This window comes from Ips typographus, linkage group LG1 (assembly GCF_016097725.1).
Source record: "Ips typographus isolate SLU linkage group LG1, UJ_Ityp_2.0, whole genome shotgun sequence".
Classification (NCBI taxonomy): domain Eukaryota; kingdom Metazoa; phylum Arthropoda; class Insecta; order Coleoptera; family Curculionidae; genus Ips; species Ips typographus.
Genome location: NC_138422.1, coordinates 30,008,694 through 30,026,258, shown reverse-complemented (window position 1 = coordinate 30,026,258; position 17,565 = coordinate 30,008,694). Strand labels below are relative to the sequence as shown.

The 17,565-nt window shown below is 36.4% G+C and overlaps 4 protein-coding genes and 1 long non-coding RNA gene across 6 annotated transcripts in view; 2 read left to right on the top strand and 3 right to left on the bottom strand.

Annotated features, from left to right (window-relative positions):
- LOC145727869 (uncharacterized) overlaps positions 1–17,565 on the bottom strand; it is a 100,836-nt gene that overhangs the window by 69,033 nt on the left and 14,238 nt on the right. The window lies entirely within an intron of this gene.
- m-cup (ankyrin repeat protein mann-cup) lies at positions 246–5,526 on the bottom strand. Its single transcript, XM_081977149.1, has 5 exons — positions 4,906–5,526; positions 4,500–4,851; positions 3,096–3,467; positions 2,717–3,040; positions 246–928 (listed from the first exon to the last, which is right to left on the bottom strand). The coding sequence occupies exons 1-5, from the start codon at positions 5,240–5,242 to the stop codon at positions 364–366; spliced, it is 1,950 nt and encodes a 649-aa protein (XP_081833275.1). The 5' UTR covers positions 5,243–5,526; the 3' UTR covers positions 246–363.
- Positions 5,678–11,792, top strand: LOC145727471 (kanadaptin). Its single transcript, XM_081977044.1, has 7 exons — positions 5,678–5,985; positions 6,040–6,395; positions 8,092–8,308; positions 8,364–8,684; positions 10,118–10,272; positions 10,354–11,247; positions 11,418–11,792. Exons 1-7 carry the CDS (start codon positions 5,709–5,711, stop codon positions 11,730–11,732), a joined length of 2,535 nt encoding a protein of 844 aa, XP_081833170.1. The 5' UTR covers positions 5,678–5,708; the 3' UTR covers positions 11,733–11,792.
- LOC145727778 (uncharacterized) lies at positions 6,390–7,417 on the bottom strand. Its single transcript, XM_081977604.1, has 2 exons — positions 7,090–7,417; positions 6,390–6,758 (listed from the first exon to the last, which is right to left on the bottom strand). The coding sequence occupies exons 1-2, from the start codon at positions 7,353–7,355 to the stop codon at positions 6,413–6,415; spliced, it is 612 nt and encodes a 203-aa protein (XP_081833730.1). The 5' UTR covers positions 7,356–7,417; the 3' UTR covers positions 6,390–6,412.
- On the top strand, positions 12,087–17,440 carry LOC145727543 (serine/threonine-protein kinase 11-interacting protein). 2 transcript variants are annotated; one of them, XM_081977170.1, is made up of 6 exons: positions 12,087–12,218; positions 12,275–12,925; positions 13,283–13,771; positions 14,034–14,229; positions 16,726–16,882; positions 17,030–17,440. In XM_081977170.1, the coding sequence occupies exons 2-6, from the start codon at positions 12,335–12,337 to the stop codon at positions 17,319–17,321; spliced, it is 1,725 nt and encodes a 574-aa protein (XP_081833296.1). In that variant the 5' UTR covers positions 12,087–12,218; positions 12,275–12,334; the 3' UTR covers positions 17,322–17,440. The 2 variants fall into 2 exon arrangements, with proteins under 2 accessions (XP_081833296.1, XP_081833288.1); XM_081977162.1 differs by having other exon boundaries at positions 12,102–12,925.

Genomic DNA, 17,565 nt, shown 5'->3' with positions numbered 1-17,565 from the left:
ATGATTTACTGCGAAATGTTTAAGATAAAATTAAAGAAACAGAAAATTGTTAACGTTGATTTGTATTGGCACTGATAGGTACAATTCTTATTAGCTGTGAACCATGACGCTTAGAGCGTGCTTCGTGACGTCATTTGACACAAATTGTTGTGATTCTCAGATTAAAGAAACCTGTGATCATATATCAAATAGGTCATTGCAAATGATCCTATAATAGTAACAAGTTGAAAGGTTCAAATACAAAATCACGTTAAATAACAACATTTAATTGATCTATTTAATATCACAGACAAACTTGTATATTTACTTAACTTACAACAAAACAGAAAGCCCTGTCACTTGACAAAAACAAAACACGCTGTATTACGGTTCGTGAGATCGTACAAACGCCTCCAGCGTCTTTGGTATTTGACCGCCGCCATAGTTAATGCCGCTTTTAACGATTTGAGTAGCGCACAAACACCGTAAACTGACGTAGTTGACGAGCGGCAATTCGGCAACGCTGTAATTATTCGTATAGTTGAAGGTGAGGTTTTGGAGGGGCGTGTGGCCGTGCACGTCCGGCTGATCGATATGCGCACCGTGGTCCAGCAACAACCTGACCAAATCGGCCGAGTAGTTGTAAGCCATAACGGCAACGTGTAGTGGCGTATGGCCGTTGTCGTTTTTGGCGTTGACGTTGGCGCCACACTCGAGCAACAGCCGCACCACTTTCTTGGTAGGGAAAATTGTGATCGGTTCCTCGTCCAAGAAATAACTGGATCGGATCGTGTTCAGACGGGACACGCACAAGTGTAAAATCGTCTCGCCCTCCGTGAAACATCTGATGTTCGATTTGATTAGTCCTCGGAGCAGTTCGGCGACTAATTCCTTGTCCGCAGCAGTTTGAGCCGTCTCAATCATCAAGTAGATTAAGTGAGTAAGACATCTGGAAACAAAATGAACGTCGTACAAGACAACGTTCCCAAACGGCGACAATTTTCTATATTTCTAGAACTAACACGCGGCTGATAGATCATAAATAACGCCAAATTTAATAACCATCTTCCAGTGAACTATTTTTCCTAAGTGTTACTGTTTTACCACTCTACTTCATCTTACAGCACTGTAATGTGCGTACTCAAGAAATGTCGTTGCTGATTGCTTCACGGTTAGCATTTGGTTAAACAACGCTGCCCGATTGAGTAGATGCTAAATACTAAAATAAAAGTTTTCCCTTTTTCTCTGATTTGTAATAACAGTCCTGGGTTAATGACATTACCCTAAATAAAATGTGTTTCTTATGCATAGGAGGACAAAACTCTGCCTTAGTCGTTATTTCGTATACAGGATAATCAACTGGAACTGGAAGTTTTGTTACTGGTCAACTTTCCAAGCACTGGTATTACATTTTCAATATATTTGTAATACCTTTCACTTAGTTTTTAAAACGGCATTTTTGTAAAACAAATCACAATGCAAGAAAAATGTTCACATCTCATTGGGCATTTGAAGATACAGATCGGAATAGGAAAATATTATTATTCAAGGAACAATTTAAGTCAGTCGATTATCTTACTTCTTACTTATTGAAGAAATCACAACAGATTCTTATAAACGATTTTTTGTCAAACCTTGTCAGTTTTTTTTGGTAATGTTGTACCTACTAAGACAAAAACATACGATTTTGGAACATCCTGCATATTATTTTCTCCTCTTTTTTTTATAAACGTTAAATTGTTTTACTTAGCAAAACTATTGGAAATAATTTGCAGTCACTTCAATTATCATAAAAATAATAATTTTCTAAACAACTTAACGGCTTGTAACACGAAAACTACAGATCTAACGTCTATGGTATACAGGGTGGTCCAAATTGATTGTAGGATAATTCAAGAGTGGAAAGTACATAAAAAATAAACTCCAAAGTGTCATATAAATTATAGTCGAAAAGTGCCCTCTAGCGGAGCTAGCGAACTGTAAAGGTAAGGCACCAATACAATTTTTTAAATTTAATTCCTAAACGAAAAAAGTTACTCAAATGAAATTTGGAATGCATGTTTGCTATGTTGTGTATGTTTATTTGGAAATTTTTTCAAATTTTGAAAATAATCCGTACAGCTACGGAAGCCGTTCAAAAAGTTTGACAGCTTCAAATTTCTATAAGCTATAATTTTAGGACATTCTAATGTGGCACATGTGATAGCCCATACTTTTTCCCAAGGAAAGTTTGTCTTGACATTTCTTTTCATTTTGCATAGTTTTTCAGATACAGTCATTTTTATAAACTTGTGCGTAAATAAAAAAATTCGCTTCTGTTCGGAATATTGAAAAAAAATAAAAATTTCCAAATTGTTACTTCAAAATGGTGACAAATTTGCCAAATTTTATTTGAGTTTTTATTGATTAGGAATTAAAATTAAAAAAAACCTGTTTTTTGGGGTACATATTTTAGGGTTTGCTAGCTCTGCTAGGGGGCGCTTTTCGACCATAGTTTATATGACACTTTCGAGTTTATTTTTTATGTACTTTCCACGCTTTAAGTATGTTACAATCAATTTGGACCACCCTGTATAGAACACTTTCTACTCATCTTTGCATTTATTACATGACTGTTTGTGTAACACCCTGCGTATAAAAGAATGTTGCGTAATTTGGTCACTAAATGCAGAACTGCTACTTGTTATCATAAAAACCCCAAAACAAATGACAATATTTTAATACAATTAACACATACCTGACGGTTTTTTCAAAAAAATCCAATTGTCGTTTAAACTGTGGATGAATCATCAAAAGCTCCCTAGTCTCCAAGAGGTTACTACATAACAATTTGAAGGTTTGGACAATATCGTGAAATCGACGGGCCGCATTATCGATATTGTTTTGAACCGACTTTTCATTAAAATCCACCATTAACTTGATCAAAGCCAAAGCGGTGAAACACGTGTCCGTGTACAGAATTGTGTCTTTTTCAGTACGCAATTGAAGCGCCCGCCTCCATATTTCGATGCACCTTTGATATCGCATCACGTCGGCATAGGAGGCGCCACGGTACATTAGCCTGTCAATAAAAACCAAACTGAACAACATTCCAACGTACCTAACCTTGATCTGACCTGAAAATCGTGTCCTTATGGTGAGTTCCTAAAATTCGTTCTGAAACCAACAAACTTTGAGTCCTAATCTTGTCCAGGTCCATAGGCAACAGTTCCTCTTCAGTTTCAAACTCCTTTTGATAACGATAACACTCTTGGAGCGGCATTTGGGGCTGTTTGGGCAACAGTCCGTGTTCTGTTCGTATTTTGATGGCCTGCCGCCAATAATTCAAACACACCGAAATGTCGTTGTATTCGTCAAGAAAGGTGGCGCCTATCAGTTCCTGTGAATCGGCCACCCTTTCGGGAGGGTAGTTTATGTTTGCCACTAAATATTCGAAAATTCGTGTGGCACCTTTAAGGCAGGCCATTTGCAGAGCATCGTCTCCATACCTGATGCCAAAATCGTTATCAGTAAATCTCATTTTATCAAAAATCCCAAATAATAGATGACTGGATTTTGATGAAAAAGATAAGCAAATTATCAAAGCAATTTGCAAGTCTGAAAGTGGATTTTTTGAGTAACAAACACATCTTTGAATTATTTGCTACTTTCTTTCATATGTGCAAGTATCAAGGTAAGTATTTTAATAATGTATATTTACTATCAGGGTATTAAAGACAACCAAAGTTATCAGCAAGAATTTACTAATGTGTCAGAATAATTAGGTCTAATACCTACATTTTTTTTGGAACATCAAATTTGACCCACTCTTGAAAATAGCTAAATTTTTCAATAAAGGACACCCTATATAAAAAAACATTATCCGAAATATGTGATACAGTCATGTAATCTTAGGAAACAACAAATTTAGGCTTGAAAACTTGGTACAATTGCACTAAGAAAACTGAAATCTTCAACACTCTTTGTATACTTTCCAAAATCATTAGTGACTTTAGGAGGTCAAGGCTATGCTGGCAAAATCAATTATTAAAAAATGTACTTTGTGGTACAAATAGTCAAATGCATGTTTAAAATAGTAAATAGGTCATGGAACTTCAAGGAAAGTCAATGTTGAAATTAAAATTTGTTCAAATGTTCAATACAACCATTTTATATAACATAATTTGGTGTTTTCCCAATTTGTTGCAAAATCATCAATCATATACTTACAACACATATAAATTAAAGCTTGGAGAGTCAAAATTTAATTAATAGAAAGAGTCAACATGAGACAAATGATAAGAAATATGTCTTTTAAAAAATCTGAATCATTCTGAAGAGAAAACTGTATGATAAACAAGTAGGTATTGTAAAAAATAGTAAAAATGTATAATCACAAGATAAAACCGATTTAGTTAGTTTTTCTCTGACTGAGTCTTACTTAGAATTGAAAGTTGAAGTTTTTTTAGGTAAAAAAAAATGTAGAATCATAACCACTTAACCAGCAATTTACCACAATATCAACTAATAGATTTACTAACCTAGATTTGGCATTATAATCAGCACCAAACTTGAGCAGCAACTTGGTAGTTTCCAAACGATGCTCCTGTATGGCATAATGCAGGGCTGTTTTGTTTTGAATGTCTCTGGCGTTAACGTCTGCCCCATTTTTAAGCAAAAAATAACACAAATTTGCACTCTGAACTGAATTAATCAAACAAGTGCCTCCATTATAGTTGGGCTTGTTTATGTCTGCCCCATGTTGCACTAAGTATTTAATGACATCGAAATGAGTCATAAAACAAGCAGACCTTATAGGAGTTGAACCACTGTCTGATACAGAGTTAATATCTGCTCCAGCTTGAAGTAGGAGTTGGACTATTTTCAGTTTGCCTGTCAATCAGTTTTTAGTAAAAGCATAGTCACTTAAAATTAAGGTGTACTCACCAGATACTGCAGCACACCATAAAGGTGTAACAATATGTGTACTGTGATCTTCAACAACCTCATAACAGCCTTTCTGTTCAATGTCTGCACCACACATTACAATCAGATATTCCACAATTTCCAGTTGGCCTTTTTTGCAAGCGCGAAACAATGGGGAACAACCCTGTTTAACATGATTGACTATGTCTTTTCTGACCTCAAAAGGATGCTTTTCCAGTCTGTTTCTCAGTGCTGGTGAAAGTCTGGCACCAGGGTCAGAGTGGTTCACTTCATCCACCAAATCAGCGAAAAGGGCCGCCCGTTCACTTATGGGGTCTAGTTTACCGCATTTCCACATTTTTGCCAAGACAAGAGAACAGATTCAGCAGGAAAAATGGAAAATCCTTCTCCAGGTTTTCCCAAAGGATCCGTCAACTCAGCAGGACGACTTTTTGGTTTTTACTGATGTGGTGAAATCTTGGTTGGTGACGGCTGTAGCCGCAAACTAGTAAAGTTTTCTCTGTTTTCAGGTCAATATTTCAAGTTAATTAGGAGTTTCCTTGCCACTTTCTCCTTGGTAATACAATTCTTATCTACTATGATACATTTTTCCAGTTTGCAGTAGTATGCACAAACAAAACATGTCACTGTCAACTGTCCCCTTCAAGTGTGGTAAGTGATCATGTGATTTTAACTGGACTTTACTAAAAGAGGTCACATGGTACTCCGTCTGATATCATTTCAATTTTCAAAAGTTTACAGATGACAGACGAAAACGGACATTGACAAAAGAGAAGAAATTAGAAAATTAGTAAACAATCAACATGGACCCACATTATCAACAAGAAAAAGAGTCCGAAGGGGGTGAAAATCCCCCAAAAAATGGCACTACTGATCTGCCCCAACGTGAAAATCAACCAATTTCATTTAAGAAACCCGAATTACTAATCGGTAAACGCGGCCGGTTGCCGAAAAAAGTCGCAGTCGACAGTCAGATCAGTTTAAAATTGTCTCCTGCGCCCCTAGATTTAACTAACACCCAAGAAACCACGTTGTTTTCGACTGACTCAGCTACTGATAGTGATACAAATCACCAGCAAGGTAAGTTAATGTCCTTCAATAAATACTACTCCTAAACACTGATATTATACTTAGATGTGCCAGTTGGTACAACCAAAACTCCTACCCTTCCCTACAAGGAGCCTGAGTGGTCAGGGCTCCCCGATTCTAGTGGTAAGCCCTATGTTTTGGAAGTGCTGAAGAACGGAAGCATAATTGAAACAATCAATATAAGCACCAAACCTTATTGGGTGTTTGGCAGACTGACCAACTGTGATATTAGCATGCAACACCCCACTATATCGCGGTACCACGCAGTGTTGCAATATAGGGAAATCCCCAGCGAGAATGACCCTCCAGGATATTACATTTATGATTTGGGCAGTACCCATGGCACATTTGTCAATGGGAAGAACAACAAATTGAAGCCCAAATTGTATGCACCATTTAAGGTACAGTCAAAAATAATTTATTCACTTGATTTAACAGTGGGAATGGTTACAGAACTATAGTCACCACTGTCAATACTTTGTAAAGTGGTAGTAACCTTATCAAAAGCATCTTGATAGTCTTTGATAACAGATTCATGTCTGGCTTTTTTCTTGTAGACTTCAGTTTGGATTTTTTCAATTTTATCGCGTATTTCGTCCACTTTTTGCGCTATTTCTTCCTTTGTTAGAGATGGTGAGGTGCTTAACTCATCCTCTGGATTGTGTAAAGTGTGATGTAACTCAAACAGTTCAGTTTGATAGGAAAACTTGACATTGTCAATGCCTTTTTTCATGCGGTTCAAACACTCTGAACTTTTGGCCAACCTGGAATTAGAAGTTAAACTATTAATTCAAATTCACTGCTCTTGTACACAGTTTTGACTAAATTGACTAAAATTACAGTTTTACAAGGCAATAACAGTCTTAATACAGCAACTGAATGAGCTTAATAAATATGTCATGTTGCCAACACAGTTTAATGAATTAGGATGAATCAACTACCATAGTGACGTGTGTGACTTAAAATGAAATTTTTGTACCCATTTTAAATGTTACTTGAAATGGAGACAAGTTCAGCTTGATGAGGCTACAATAGTTTAAATGCCTTAACCTTCAAATCTATGGAAAATAACTCAAAAAAACTACACTTATTTACCTGGCACGCAGCTCTTTAAATTGCGACTGAATCTGTTGGTGTTTCACGCTGGCGACTTCGCGAATCGTTTGGGTTTTACCAAAAATGTTCTTGATGGTTTCCAGGGCTTGTTCGCTCACCGAACCTTTCAGCATCGACTCCGTTTGAGGTGTGAAGTGAAATTGCTTTTCAAACTCTTCCAGCTTTGCTCCATTATCCGCCGATTCTTCCTCGTTGATTTTGATTCTGACGTTATTCTCGTCTTTTTGTCGTTTTGTCTCTTCCATTGTAACAAATAAGAATTTCTATTTTATGTACCTAAGTGACAGATACTGGTGGTTGTCAAGTGCGATTTAACTCAGGTGTTTGATCAATAGTCTATTTTGGTTTCCTAAAAAAAACAATAATTTGATATTGAGATTTTCAATTAATGTAAGTACTGGGTTTGATACTTTAAAATTAAAATAAGTTAAAATCAAAACTATTCAAGCCAGCCTATGCTTTTAGAAGGCTGCAATAAAATTATAGTGGAGAAGACTGTATGTTATTCTTTCCTCTGCTCTTGTTTTTTGGTCGTATTCTTTACTATAGTTATTAGGTACTTTCGATTCTTTATTACAGGCTTGTTGATGTTGATTCTACTACATACTCTCAAACTCTGCAATGTACAGGTTTAAGTGGGAAAAATCCTTAAAAGGCCATTTCAGTTAATATAGTTTCAACTCATCTAACTGTACTATTTATTAGGATTCTGTCTAGTTAGTAATTTCACTAGAATCTCTCTTTCTATTACATATTTGCAAAATTTGAATTCCCAGAAAAATAAAAACGTATTGAACATGATTTATTTGTTGATAATAATAATAATTATTATATAATTAATAATTTAATTTTTTAATATAGAGGCTGTAAATTACAGTACTTTTATCGTTTTAATCAATTTTTTGAAGATCAATATGAAACCAAACCTAAAAAATACTTTGTAAATAGCTAAACAAAGCTCAGGTTTTTTTTTTATACTAGGTGGGTCACATGATTCGTTTGGGATGCAGCCAGCGCTCGTACATATTAACGGGCCCGGAGGACGACCAAGAAGAAGAATCAGAACTGTCTGTTACCGAACTGAAGCAGTTGCGCGAGCAGAAAATCAAAGAGCGTGCGGAACAAGCGCGTCTAGCTCAGTTGGCGATGGAAGAAAAGCGTAGACGTGAAGAGGAACGTGGAGTCGACTGGGGAATGGGTAAAAACCACATTACGCTATTGGTTCACACCGTTTGACTCCTCCTCCTTTTAAGGTGATGACGCGGACGAAGAAGAAGACATCAAAGACAATCCGTATGCGTCCACCAATAACGAGGAGCTGTACGTGGACGATCCGAAAAAAGCGTTACGCGGTTTCTTTGAACGCGAAGGCCTGGACTTGGAGTACGACTGCACTGAACAGGGCATGGGACAGTTTTGTTGCAAGGTGGAGTTGCCTCTGGACGACGATACAGGCAAACCGGTGATGGCCGAGGTAGTGCACAAAGGGAAAAAGAAGGAAGCGGTGGTGCAATGTGCGTTGGAGGCGTGCCGCATCTTGGATAGGGCAGGGATTTTGCGGCAAGCACATCACGGTGAGTGTTGGCGCGTATGGAAATGCTTTGTTGAGGGCGTGGTTTGTTAGTTAGTTAGTTAGTTAGTCTTCTTTATTTCTAATTATGGTCACAATACATTTCCTGTAACTACAAAAAACATATATGAAACACAAAAAGAAACAGCGTCATTTTAAGATGAGCGTACACCTAATAGTCTCTTACATAATCCCTGATACAATATGGCTCTAAATTAATTAACATCTGTTTTACCTTTGTTTTAAAAAGTTTCTCATTTCTTTCTAATTTTAAATCATTTTGTAATGTATTATAAAGCTTCAAACAGGCATAATATGGATTTTTTTCGGTTATAGTTAATCTGTGTATCAGATAATTTACATTTACGCTTCGAGTGTTATAACTATGATGTACCTCCAGATCAAACATACTTTTGTTTTTGAAAAAGAAAACTATACATTCATAAATATATACTCCCCACACCGTCAGAATGCCATTAGCTTTGAAAACCCCCCTGCAGCTCTCCCTGTATCCCATTTTCTTGACTATTCTAGGTGCTCATTTTTGTAAAACAAAATTTTTTTCCATTAAGCTATTAGAACCCCAAAATATTATCCCATACTTGAACGGAGATTCAAAGTTTGCGTAATATAGGATTTTTAATGTTCTTTCATTCATGTATTTTGCAGGAACTCGTATGCCATAGCAAACTGAACTAAGCTTTTTGTTTAACTCTAAAATATGATTTGACCAGTTTAGGAATTCATCCAAATGAATTCCAAGAAATTTGGTATGTTCTACGAGCTCTGTATTTGATTGTCCAAAAGTTAGTGTTCCAGGTTTTTCAATTTTAAATTGTTTTGTTCTAAAGAGTAGAACCTTTGTTTTATTATTATTAAGTAATAATCTGTTACTTTTAAACCAATCTTGTGCTCTGCAAAATAAGTTTTCTCCCGATAGTGCTAGGCTTTCTACATTTCTTCTCCCTGTCAATAAATTCGTATCATCGGCATAACACGTCACATGCTCATTTTCTGAAAGCCGAATGTTGCTCAGGTCATTAAGAAATACAAAGAATAAAATATGTCCCAATATGCTTCCCTGTGCAATTCCAATTTTATTTTCCTTCAGACTCGAGAAAGAATTCTGTCCATTTTTTAATATTTTAACTTTTTGTTGCCTATTAGTTAAATATAATGAAAACAAATGTAATGTTTGACCTCGTACATCGTAAGCCTTAAGTTTTCTAAGTAACATATCTGGGTCAACACAGTCGTACGCCCTTGACAGGTCCAAGAAGATGCCAATCGCCAGGTTACCTTTTTCCATACTTTTTAATATCCGTTTTGTAAAGTTAAATATTGCAGTCTGCGTGGACCTTCCAGGCACATAACCATGCTGATTTAACCTCAATAAATTACAATGCTTGAAAAAATCTATCAACCGTTTGTTTGTAGAGTCGCGAAAACGCAGAGCTAGAGATTGGGAGGAGAATGACTATTATGACAGTGATGAGGATACGTTTTTGGATCGGACCGGTACCATTGAGAAGAAACGGGAGAAACGAATGAAGGTGAAACAACCTGAAAAAGCTGAAACTTATGATGGTTTGGTAAGTTTTGTTATTCAGGAAGACTTTTTTACAAAGTTTTGTTTGATTCTGTATAACTGATGTATTGTTTAATTTATCTAGGTGGAGAAAGAAAAAAGACTATCCACAACTATTGCCGACGTAGAGAAAAAACTAAACATAGCCCGCGATCAGGCGGACGCAAACGCGTCATCTAGCGGCCACACAGAAGAAGACTCTCTCGATTCTTACATGAAGAATCTGACGAACAAAGACACCGTCGACAAACAAGCGATTTCCAAACTAAAACTCGAATTAGCTGAACTGAAGAAGGAGCATACAAATGTGACCAAACTTATGAACGTTGCCAAACCAGCAGATCTTCCAGCGTTCACTCCCACACCCAGTTGTTCGAACAAAAGTAAATTTCCGATTTTCGGAAAAAGAAAACTAGTTCCTGTAAAGTTTCCTGCTCGACCTACTGCGTCACAAAGCGCAGAACAGCCTGCAGGGAATGATAACGACGAAGAAGATGAAGAAGACGAACATACCGAAGTGAAGTCCCAGTCCACTGAACCACAGCCTTCTAACGAAAACACTGAAAGTGGGCGTGACGAAGTGGAAACTTTGCCCACCGAGACAACCACCTCATCATCAAGCAGCGTTGCCGCACCACCTGATTGTTTCCAATGGTTGATCGATTTCAAGCCGATCAACAGTTTCCACGAAACCGAAACTTTCAAAAAATTCCAACAAATCATGAACACCGACTTGCCACAAGTAGCCGACGTGCACAAGCAGAAACTAGTCAAAATATTGAAACAGTTACAACGACTAGCGGCCAACGAGGATCGCGCCCATTGCGATTGGAAAACGTTGTCCGCAAAGACGCGCAAAGTGATGATTTGGATGTCCGATTTGAGACGGTCCGGCGACGACAAGTTACACCATAAAGTCACCACGGAACTGTGTCGAATGCTGGCGGAACTCAACGAAATGTCGGAAGAAAAGTTTAAGGTAAGTTTTCTCCAAAAAAAGTTCTTCAAGGTTTTATTTAAGACCATTTTTACCAAATACCAATGTTAGAAAACGGTACACAGCTTAGTGTTCAGGACAGTGAAAGTATTTTCTTTAAAATGATCCATTAATATTCCCGTGATAGTCAAATTATTACGAACTGTTTTAAGATGGTTGGACAAGTAAAAGAAATGGGCCAGGCGTTGCACACCATATCGATGGAAATTGATAGGGACATCAAACAGTTGAAGAGCGATATGGATACGTCAGCAGCCGGTAGCAGTCAAGACGACCAGTCGCAAGATGACGAAAAGAAAAAGAAGAAAAACCAAAAAAGAATCGAACAACGACAACACAAAGCGGAGGAAGAGAAACGAAAAGGCTACGAAGAGGATGCCAGAAAGGAGGATTATAATATGTGGGTGCCGCCCGACGATCAATCGGGTGATGGACGTACCAAGCTGAATGAAAAGTACGGTTACTAAGTGGCAAGTTTGTTTTTGTTGTTACTTTTAGAGAAATAAAATAAATGATTTTTTTTTAAAGGTGGTTTCATTTAAGTATGTGTTTATATAAACTTTTGACTCCAGAAAAACACAGTACAAGTATTAACCTCATTAAATTCCAAAACATTGCCAAAATGCTGAAAAAGTGCAAAACATTTATTTATGCGACACCCTGTATTATGTAATTTTGATAACATAAAAGTCTAACAGGTTGCATAACTACGAGAACCAACACAATTATAACTCTCTCTCTCTTTCCCTTACACGCAGCAAACAAAGGATAGCTAAACCTTGTATGTCAACCGTCATTTACGTAATTATGTCAATAACAGCTGAACTGATTGTCAAACAGTCAAAACATTATTGTTTTGCTTCTAAAGTGCTTAGCTTATCAATGGCATTACCAAAAAATGCATTAATTAGCAATCAACCACCACAAAAGATTCGATAATAATTAAATTTAAGGTGTGTTATTTTATGTTTGAATAAATGAAATGTCTGACTCGGGCCTAATATCGAAGGTAGCGGCCAAACTGCGTCCAGTCAGCACAGACATATCCAAAGGCAAAGGTAAACTATGCATGTCCACCGTTTATTTAAAAGAACTGAATCGCGCCTTTGACGAGTGCCACCCTGAGGATATAACCACCTCCTTCAATCTCACCAATGCCAAAGCCTCATTGCAAACCGACTTGAGATTTCTGCTGGAGCTGGTGCGAGGCACAGCCAGTCTCAAACTCACCCCAGACCTAATCAGAGATGAAGACCCGACGAACATTAGCAGGTTTCACAACGTCACCACCCTGGAAATCCACAAAGTGGATGTGAAACAGGTGGTGGGCATTCAAAAACTAAGGCCACGCTTGCAACAGTTAACATGCAGACACAATCTGGACAATGTTTCGGATATTTTGGACAGATGCGGTGGTGATCTCAGTCGCAGTTTCAATTGGGGCGATCTAAAAGTGGTGAATTTTGCTCACAATCACATTCAGAGTATTGATCGAGCATTCGAAATTACACCACTATTGCAAAAGTTAGATCTCAGTCATAACAGTTTGCAGGAGTTTGATTTGATTGATTGTTTGCCTCTGTTAAAGGAATTGAATTTGTCCTACAATAAATTGGAGAAGGCTCCCAAGTTTAGAGGTTCTATCTGTAAAAGGTTACATGTGAGTATAGTTCACATTACATAAGAATGGTCATTCTTAATGATCCAACTTTAACCCCACCAATGTATAAATAAGCTTTTAACTATGGAAAGTATTGCTGCAAGTTAAATTATAAACTGTAAGTAGTACTAACCAAATCACTCTAAATAAAGTATCAGGAAGTTAACACCAACTGCATATACAAAGTGTCTCATTAAAAATTATTACTACATACATATTTTACTTGAAAAGATCACACAAACAGTCATAGAAGCTAAAAAGGTAGTTAAAATGCAAACAAAGCACTTGACTCTAAAACTCCAATTTTACTTCTTAAAACTATATAAACAGATTTAGAAATTTTGAACTAAATTTCAGGTTCTCCAGCTAAACAACAACTTTATAGAGGATTTATCAGGTTTGGCTAACCTCTACTATTTGCAACAACTCAATCTCGCGCACAATTGCCTCCTAGATCGCAGCAATTTGCTGTCCGTCTCGCAAATGCACTCTCTCTACTACCTGGATTTGCGCGGCAATCCTCTCAACTTTCATCCATTTTATCGCACCTTGACTTGCAACTATCTGCATAAAGACACCGCCATTCTGAACGTGATCTTGGACAATGTGCCGCTCAGCGATACGGAAAAATCTCTGGCCGGCTCTCTGTACTCGCCGGGCCGTCAATCGCAACTGTTGGGGAGCACTGCTAGTTTTCCGTCTGACGATTCACTCAGTTCCAGAAGGAAACAACCGAAAGTGAGGACGGTACTGATACAGGACAATGACGAAACGGAACCGGTCGAACGGAAAGTATCTGAAGTGACGCCGTCACCGAAGATTGTCAATAGTGAGCTTAAACAGAAAGTAAGTTTTTTTAATAACTTAAGAATAACTAAAATTGTCATTTCCTATATATGCAACAAACTGATTACTTAGTTAGTAAATGTGACCTGTACTGTCACATTTTAACTTCACTTAGCTTAAAAATATATTGTCGTCATCGACAAGCAATTGAATTATCAATTATAATTAGTACCAAACTTTTGTTAAGACGTCAATGAAAATTTCCGTTTTACGTGTTTGCTTTCATTTTACTACACCAAAACATTTTTTCTACCAAACTTAGATAGATGAGGCAAGAGCAAAGGGGATTTCCATAAACCAGGTTCTGGACAAATTCTATAGTCCTAATAATAATCTTATTAATGGGGATAGCGCTCGACAGGATGTTGATACACCCGACTCTAAGATTGAAAGTGACAAAGTTCCCGAAGATGCCGACGCACAATCTGACATCACTGACTCGGTGGTAGACAAGGAAGGTGAGTCTTGTTATGTTGACGTCTGAACCAAATCTATACCAGAGTCAACCAACATATTTGTAAGGCTAGATGAAGCCAGTGACCTACTGAACTCTCCTTGTTTGAATAGCAAATGATAGGAAGTTTTTACGAAGGTTTTAAAGACTGAAACCGCGTGCGTATTGTCTAAAGTCAGCTGTCAGCAATACACAACTTTGACTAAATTGAAATTTGTGTTCAACAGTTTTAACTTTAATAATCTGCTTGGTTATTTAAAGTTCCTAGTTAACTACCCGGTGTTTACACATAAAAAATCTTGGCTGCTTTTAAGATAACAGTCAATAGTTTGGTAATTTTGACAGTTACAGGGTAATTGAATATATCCAGTTGTAGCTCCCTTAATAGCCTTTTGAGCACCACCCTGTATAACACTTAAAAATGCCAAAAAAAGTGAGTTATTTAGTGCAATAAATTGAGGTCTAAATCTAGCGATTTCGTTTCGACACTTTCTATAACTCAGTTCAGATATTTTACCTTAAAGACGGGTTGAACTAAATTGTAGTTTGAATTAAATTTGATAGTTTCCATCTTAAAAGTCAGGTATACAGGGTGGTCCAGTTTTAAGTGTCAATAATTCACCATTTGATAGCCAATCAAAAAATAAGTTGACTTGCATTGTGTCATTTTTCTGAAAAACGTTTCCTAAGGAAGATACAGTCATCCAAATTTCAATTTAAAAAATCGTTTTATTGTTTAAAACTGAACATCCAAGACTCCGTGAAAGTCCAAATTTGTACTGAATAGTCTAAAAACTTTTTTACTACTAGGAATGGTCTTATGATTCGCTTTCTCAGACTGCCATCCTGATTGAGTGTCTGAAACTGGCATTCAAGAACTAAAAAAAGTCCGGAAATCAAGAGAAAGATTGTATTGTGCATGAAACTCATTTTTTACTACTAAAAATAATATAAAAGTTGACTTTTAATGCTAGAACTGACTTTACTAGGACTAAAGGGTCCAAAAGTATATTTTCAAGACTTTAATTGGTGTACAACTCAATTTTCTGGACTGGACAACAAGTCTAGAAGTAAATTAAATTTTCGGACATTTTATTTCTAAAAATTAGTTCTCAAGACTATTATTGTAGCATTTGGTACCAAAATTTTTTACTTTTATTACTGAAGAAACTTGACTTTTGGAAAAAGTCTTAAACTCGATTTTTCAGTCTTAAAAAGCACTAAAAACAGTCTGAATTTCTTAGAAAAGCTACAATTTATTGCACCTATGAGTGTAGAAGTCAATTTAATAGTGAAGAAGCTTGAAATAACATTTTCAAGATTATGGTCAGTGGACAAACTGGGTTTTAGGCCTGATAAGTCAAAAACTTTGTAAAGATAGTCTTGAAACTCGATTTGAGGCACTGAAAACAGCCTTAAAACACTAAAAACTAGTCTAGTTTATTAAGAAATACCCGAATTTTTAGCACTGAGGTGTCTAGAAGTCGATTTAATAGTGACAAAGCTTGGAATGCTATTTTAAGTCTATGAAGAACGTAAAAATTGTTTTTTAAGTTTGCTATGTCAATAACTTGGTGAAGATAGTCTTGAAACTCAATTTTCCAAGCTGAAAGCAGTTTTGAAGCACTAAAAATAGTCCAGAATTCGAAGAAAATGAAAAGCAAAGTAAAAAGCACGAAAAGTTCGTTTTCATGAATCTAATGTTAATGTCCTGCATCTAAGACTATTTTCAATACTAAAATATTGAAATTTGTCTTCAAATTATGAAAACTTACTTCAAATGCAAATTTTAAGCTTCTGATGTCACTTTTCATTAGTTCAGTCACATTTTGGGGTTCAAGTCAATTTTTAAGGTTTAAATGTATGAATTTGTAGTAACAAATTCTTGAAAAAGTAGTTTTTACGTCTACAAGTCAATTTTTAGTATTAAAGTCTCTCGATTTGCATGAAAACTGGTTACAAACACAATTTTTAAGCTTCTGAAATTTTTATCTTTTCTAATTCAATTTTCAAAACTAAAGTCTTTTAGTTTGTCTGGAAACTATGAAAACTGGCTACAATAATATTTTTTAAACTTCTTAAGTGAATTTTCCGTTTCCAAGATAATTTTTAAGTTGGGTTGGATTAGTTTTGGGCCTTTGACTGTAATAAAATGCTTGTTCCAAGTTTGATCACTATTGCTCCAACGCAACGGTTTGACAGTTATGACAAAAAAAACGATTTTTTAAACAGAAATTTGAAGGGCTGTTTTTTCCTTAGAAAGCACTTTTCAGGAAAATGACATATTGAATGTCAACTTATTTTTTAATTGGCTATGGATTGGTGAATTATTGACATTTAAAACTGGACCACCCTGTATAACTCGGTTATTTTGTCAGTTACATATAATGACTGAAAATATCAAATTGAAGCCCTTGTAGGTTTAAGATGTTTTAAATGTGTCCAATATACCACATTTGACAATCCAATTAAAACTTCTTAACAATACATTGCTTTTTAGAAGAAGAACCAGAAGAATTGGCGTCAGACGACGAAGACATTATGAATGGAAAAACCTTTGTGTGCGGCACCACAATCGATGCGAACGATTTGTTCATTATCATCACACCCACGCACATATCGGAACGGGATAGCGTAACAATGAAAGAGAGAGAAAGGTATTACCCTGATCCCTATACCAAAAATCCAAGTATTCTAGAAAGACGACATTGCTGTCATAATTTGTGACGTCATCATAATTTAGTTGATTTTTTTTTGTATATAAAGATCTATTTTATTATCACAATTTGACATTTCGTTTACAGGTGGAGTTTAGACGCAGTAAAGTCGTGTCATCGAGGGGACGCGTCCAACGAGGTTTTTGTCAAATTTGACGTGCCGCGATCAGACCGAAAAGCTCGAACTTATTTTATCGACGATCAAAAAACGTTTGTCGAAGCTTTGCTCGAAGGAATGACGCGAAACAAAATGCCCGAAATTAGAATAGAGTATCGGTGCATGAAATGCGACTGTTCGTTTTCCCTTCCTCGTACGAGACGCGATCAGAAAGTCACGTGCGTTAAGTGCCAGAGTAATCACGTGATCGAGTCACTGTGACGTATACTTTTAACATTTTATTTATAAGTTTTATAGGATCATGTGATTTATTTATGTATTACTTTATTAAGTGTATATTTGAATTGTTGTAGATTTTATTAAAGTATATTTTGACTTTACTGATGGGAAGAAGGTTATTTGTATAAGCCAAATTGCTTTGAGTGAGTTACGTGGTCACATTGTTTTGTTAAAAAAATCTTAACTGCTTGTAAAGTGGACAATAGACTCATTCCAGTTCTTACAT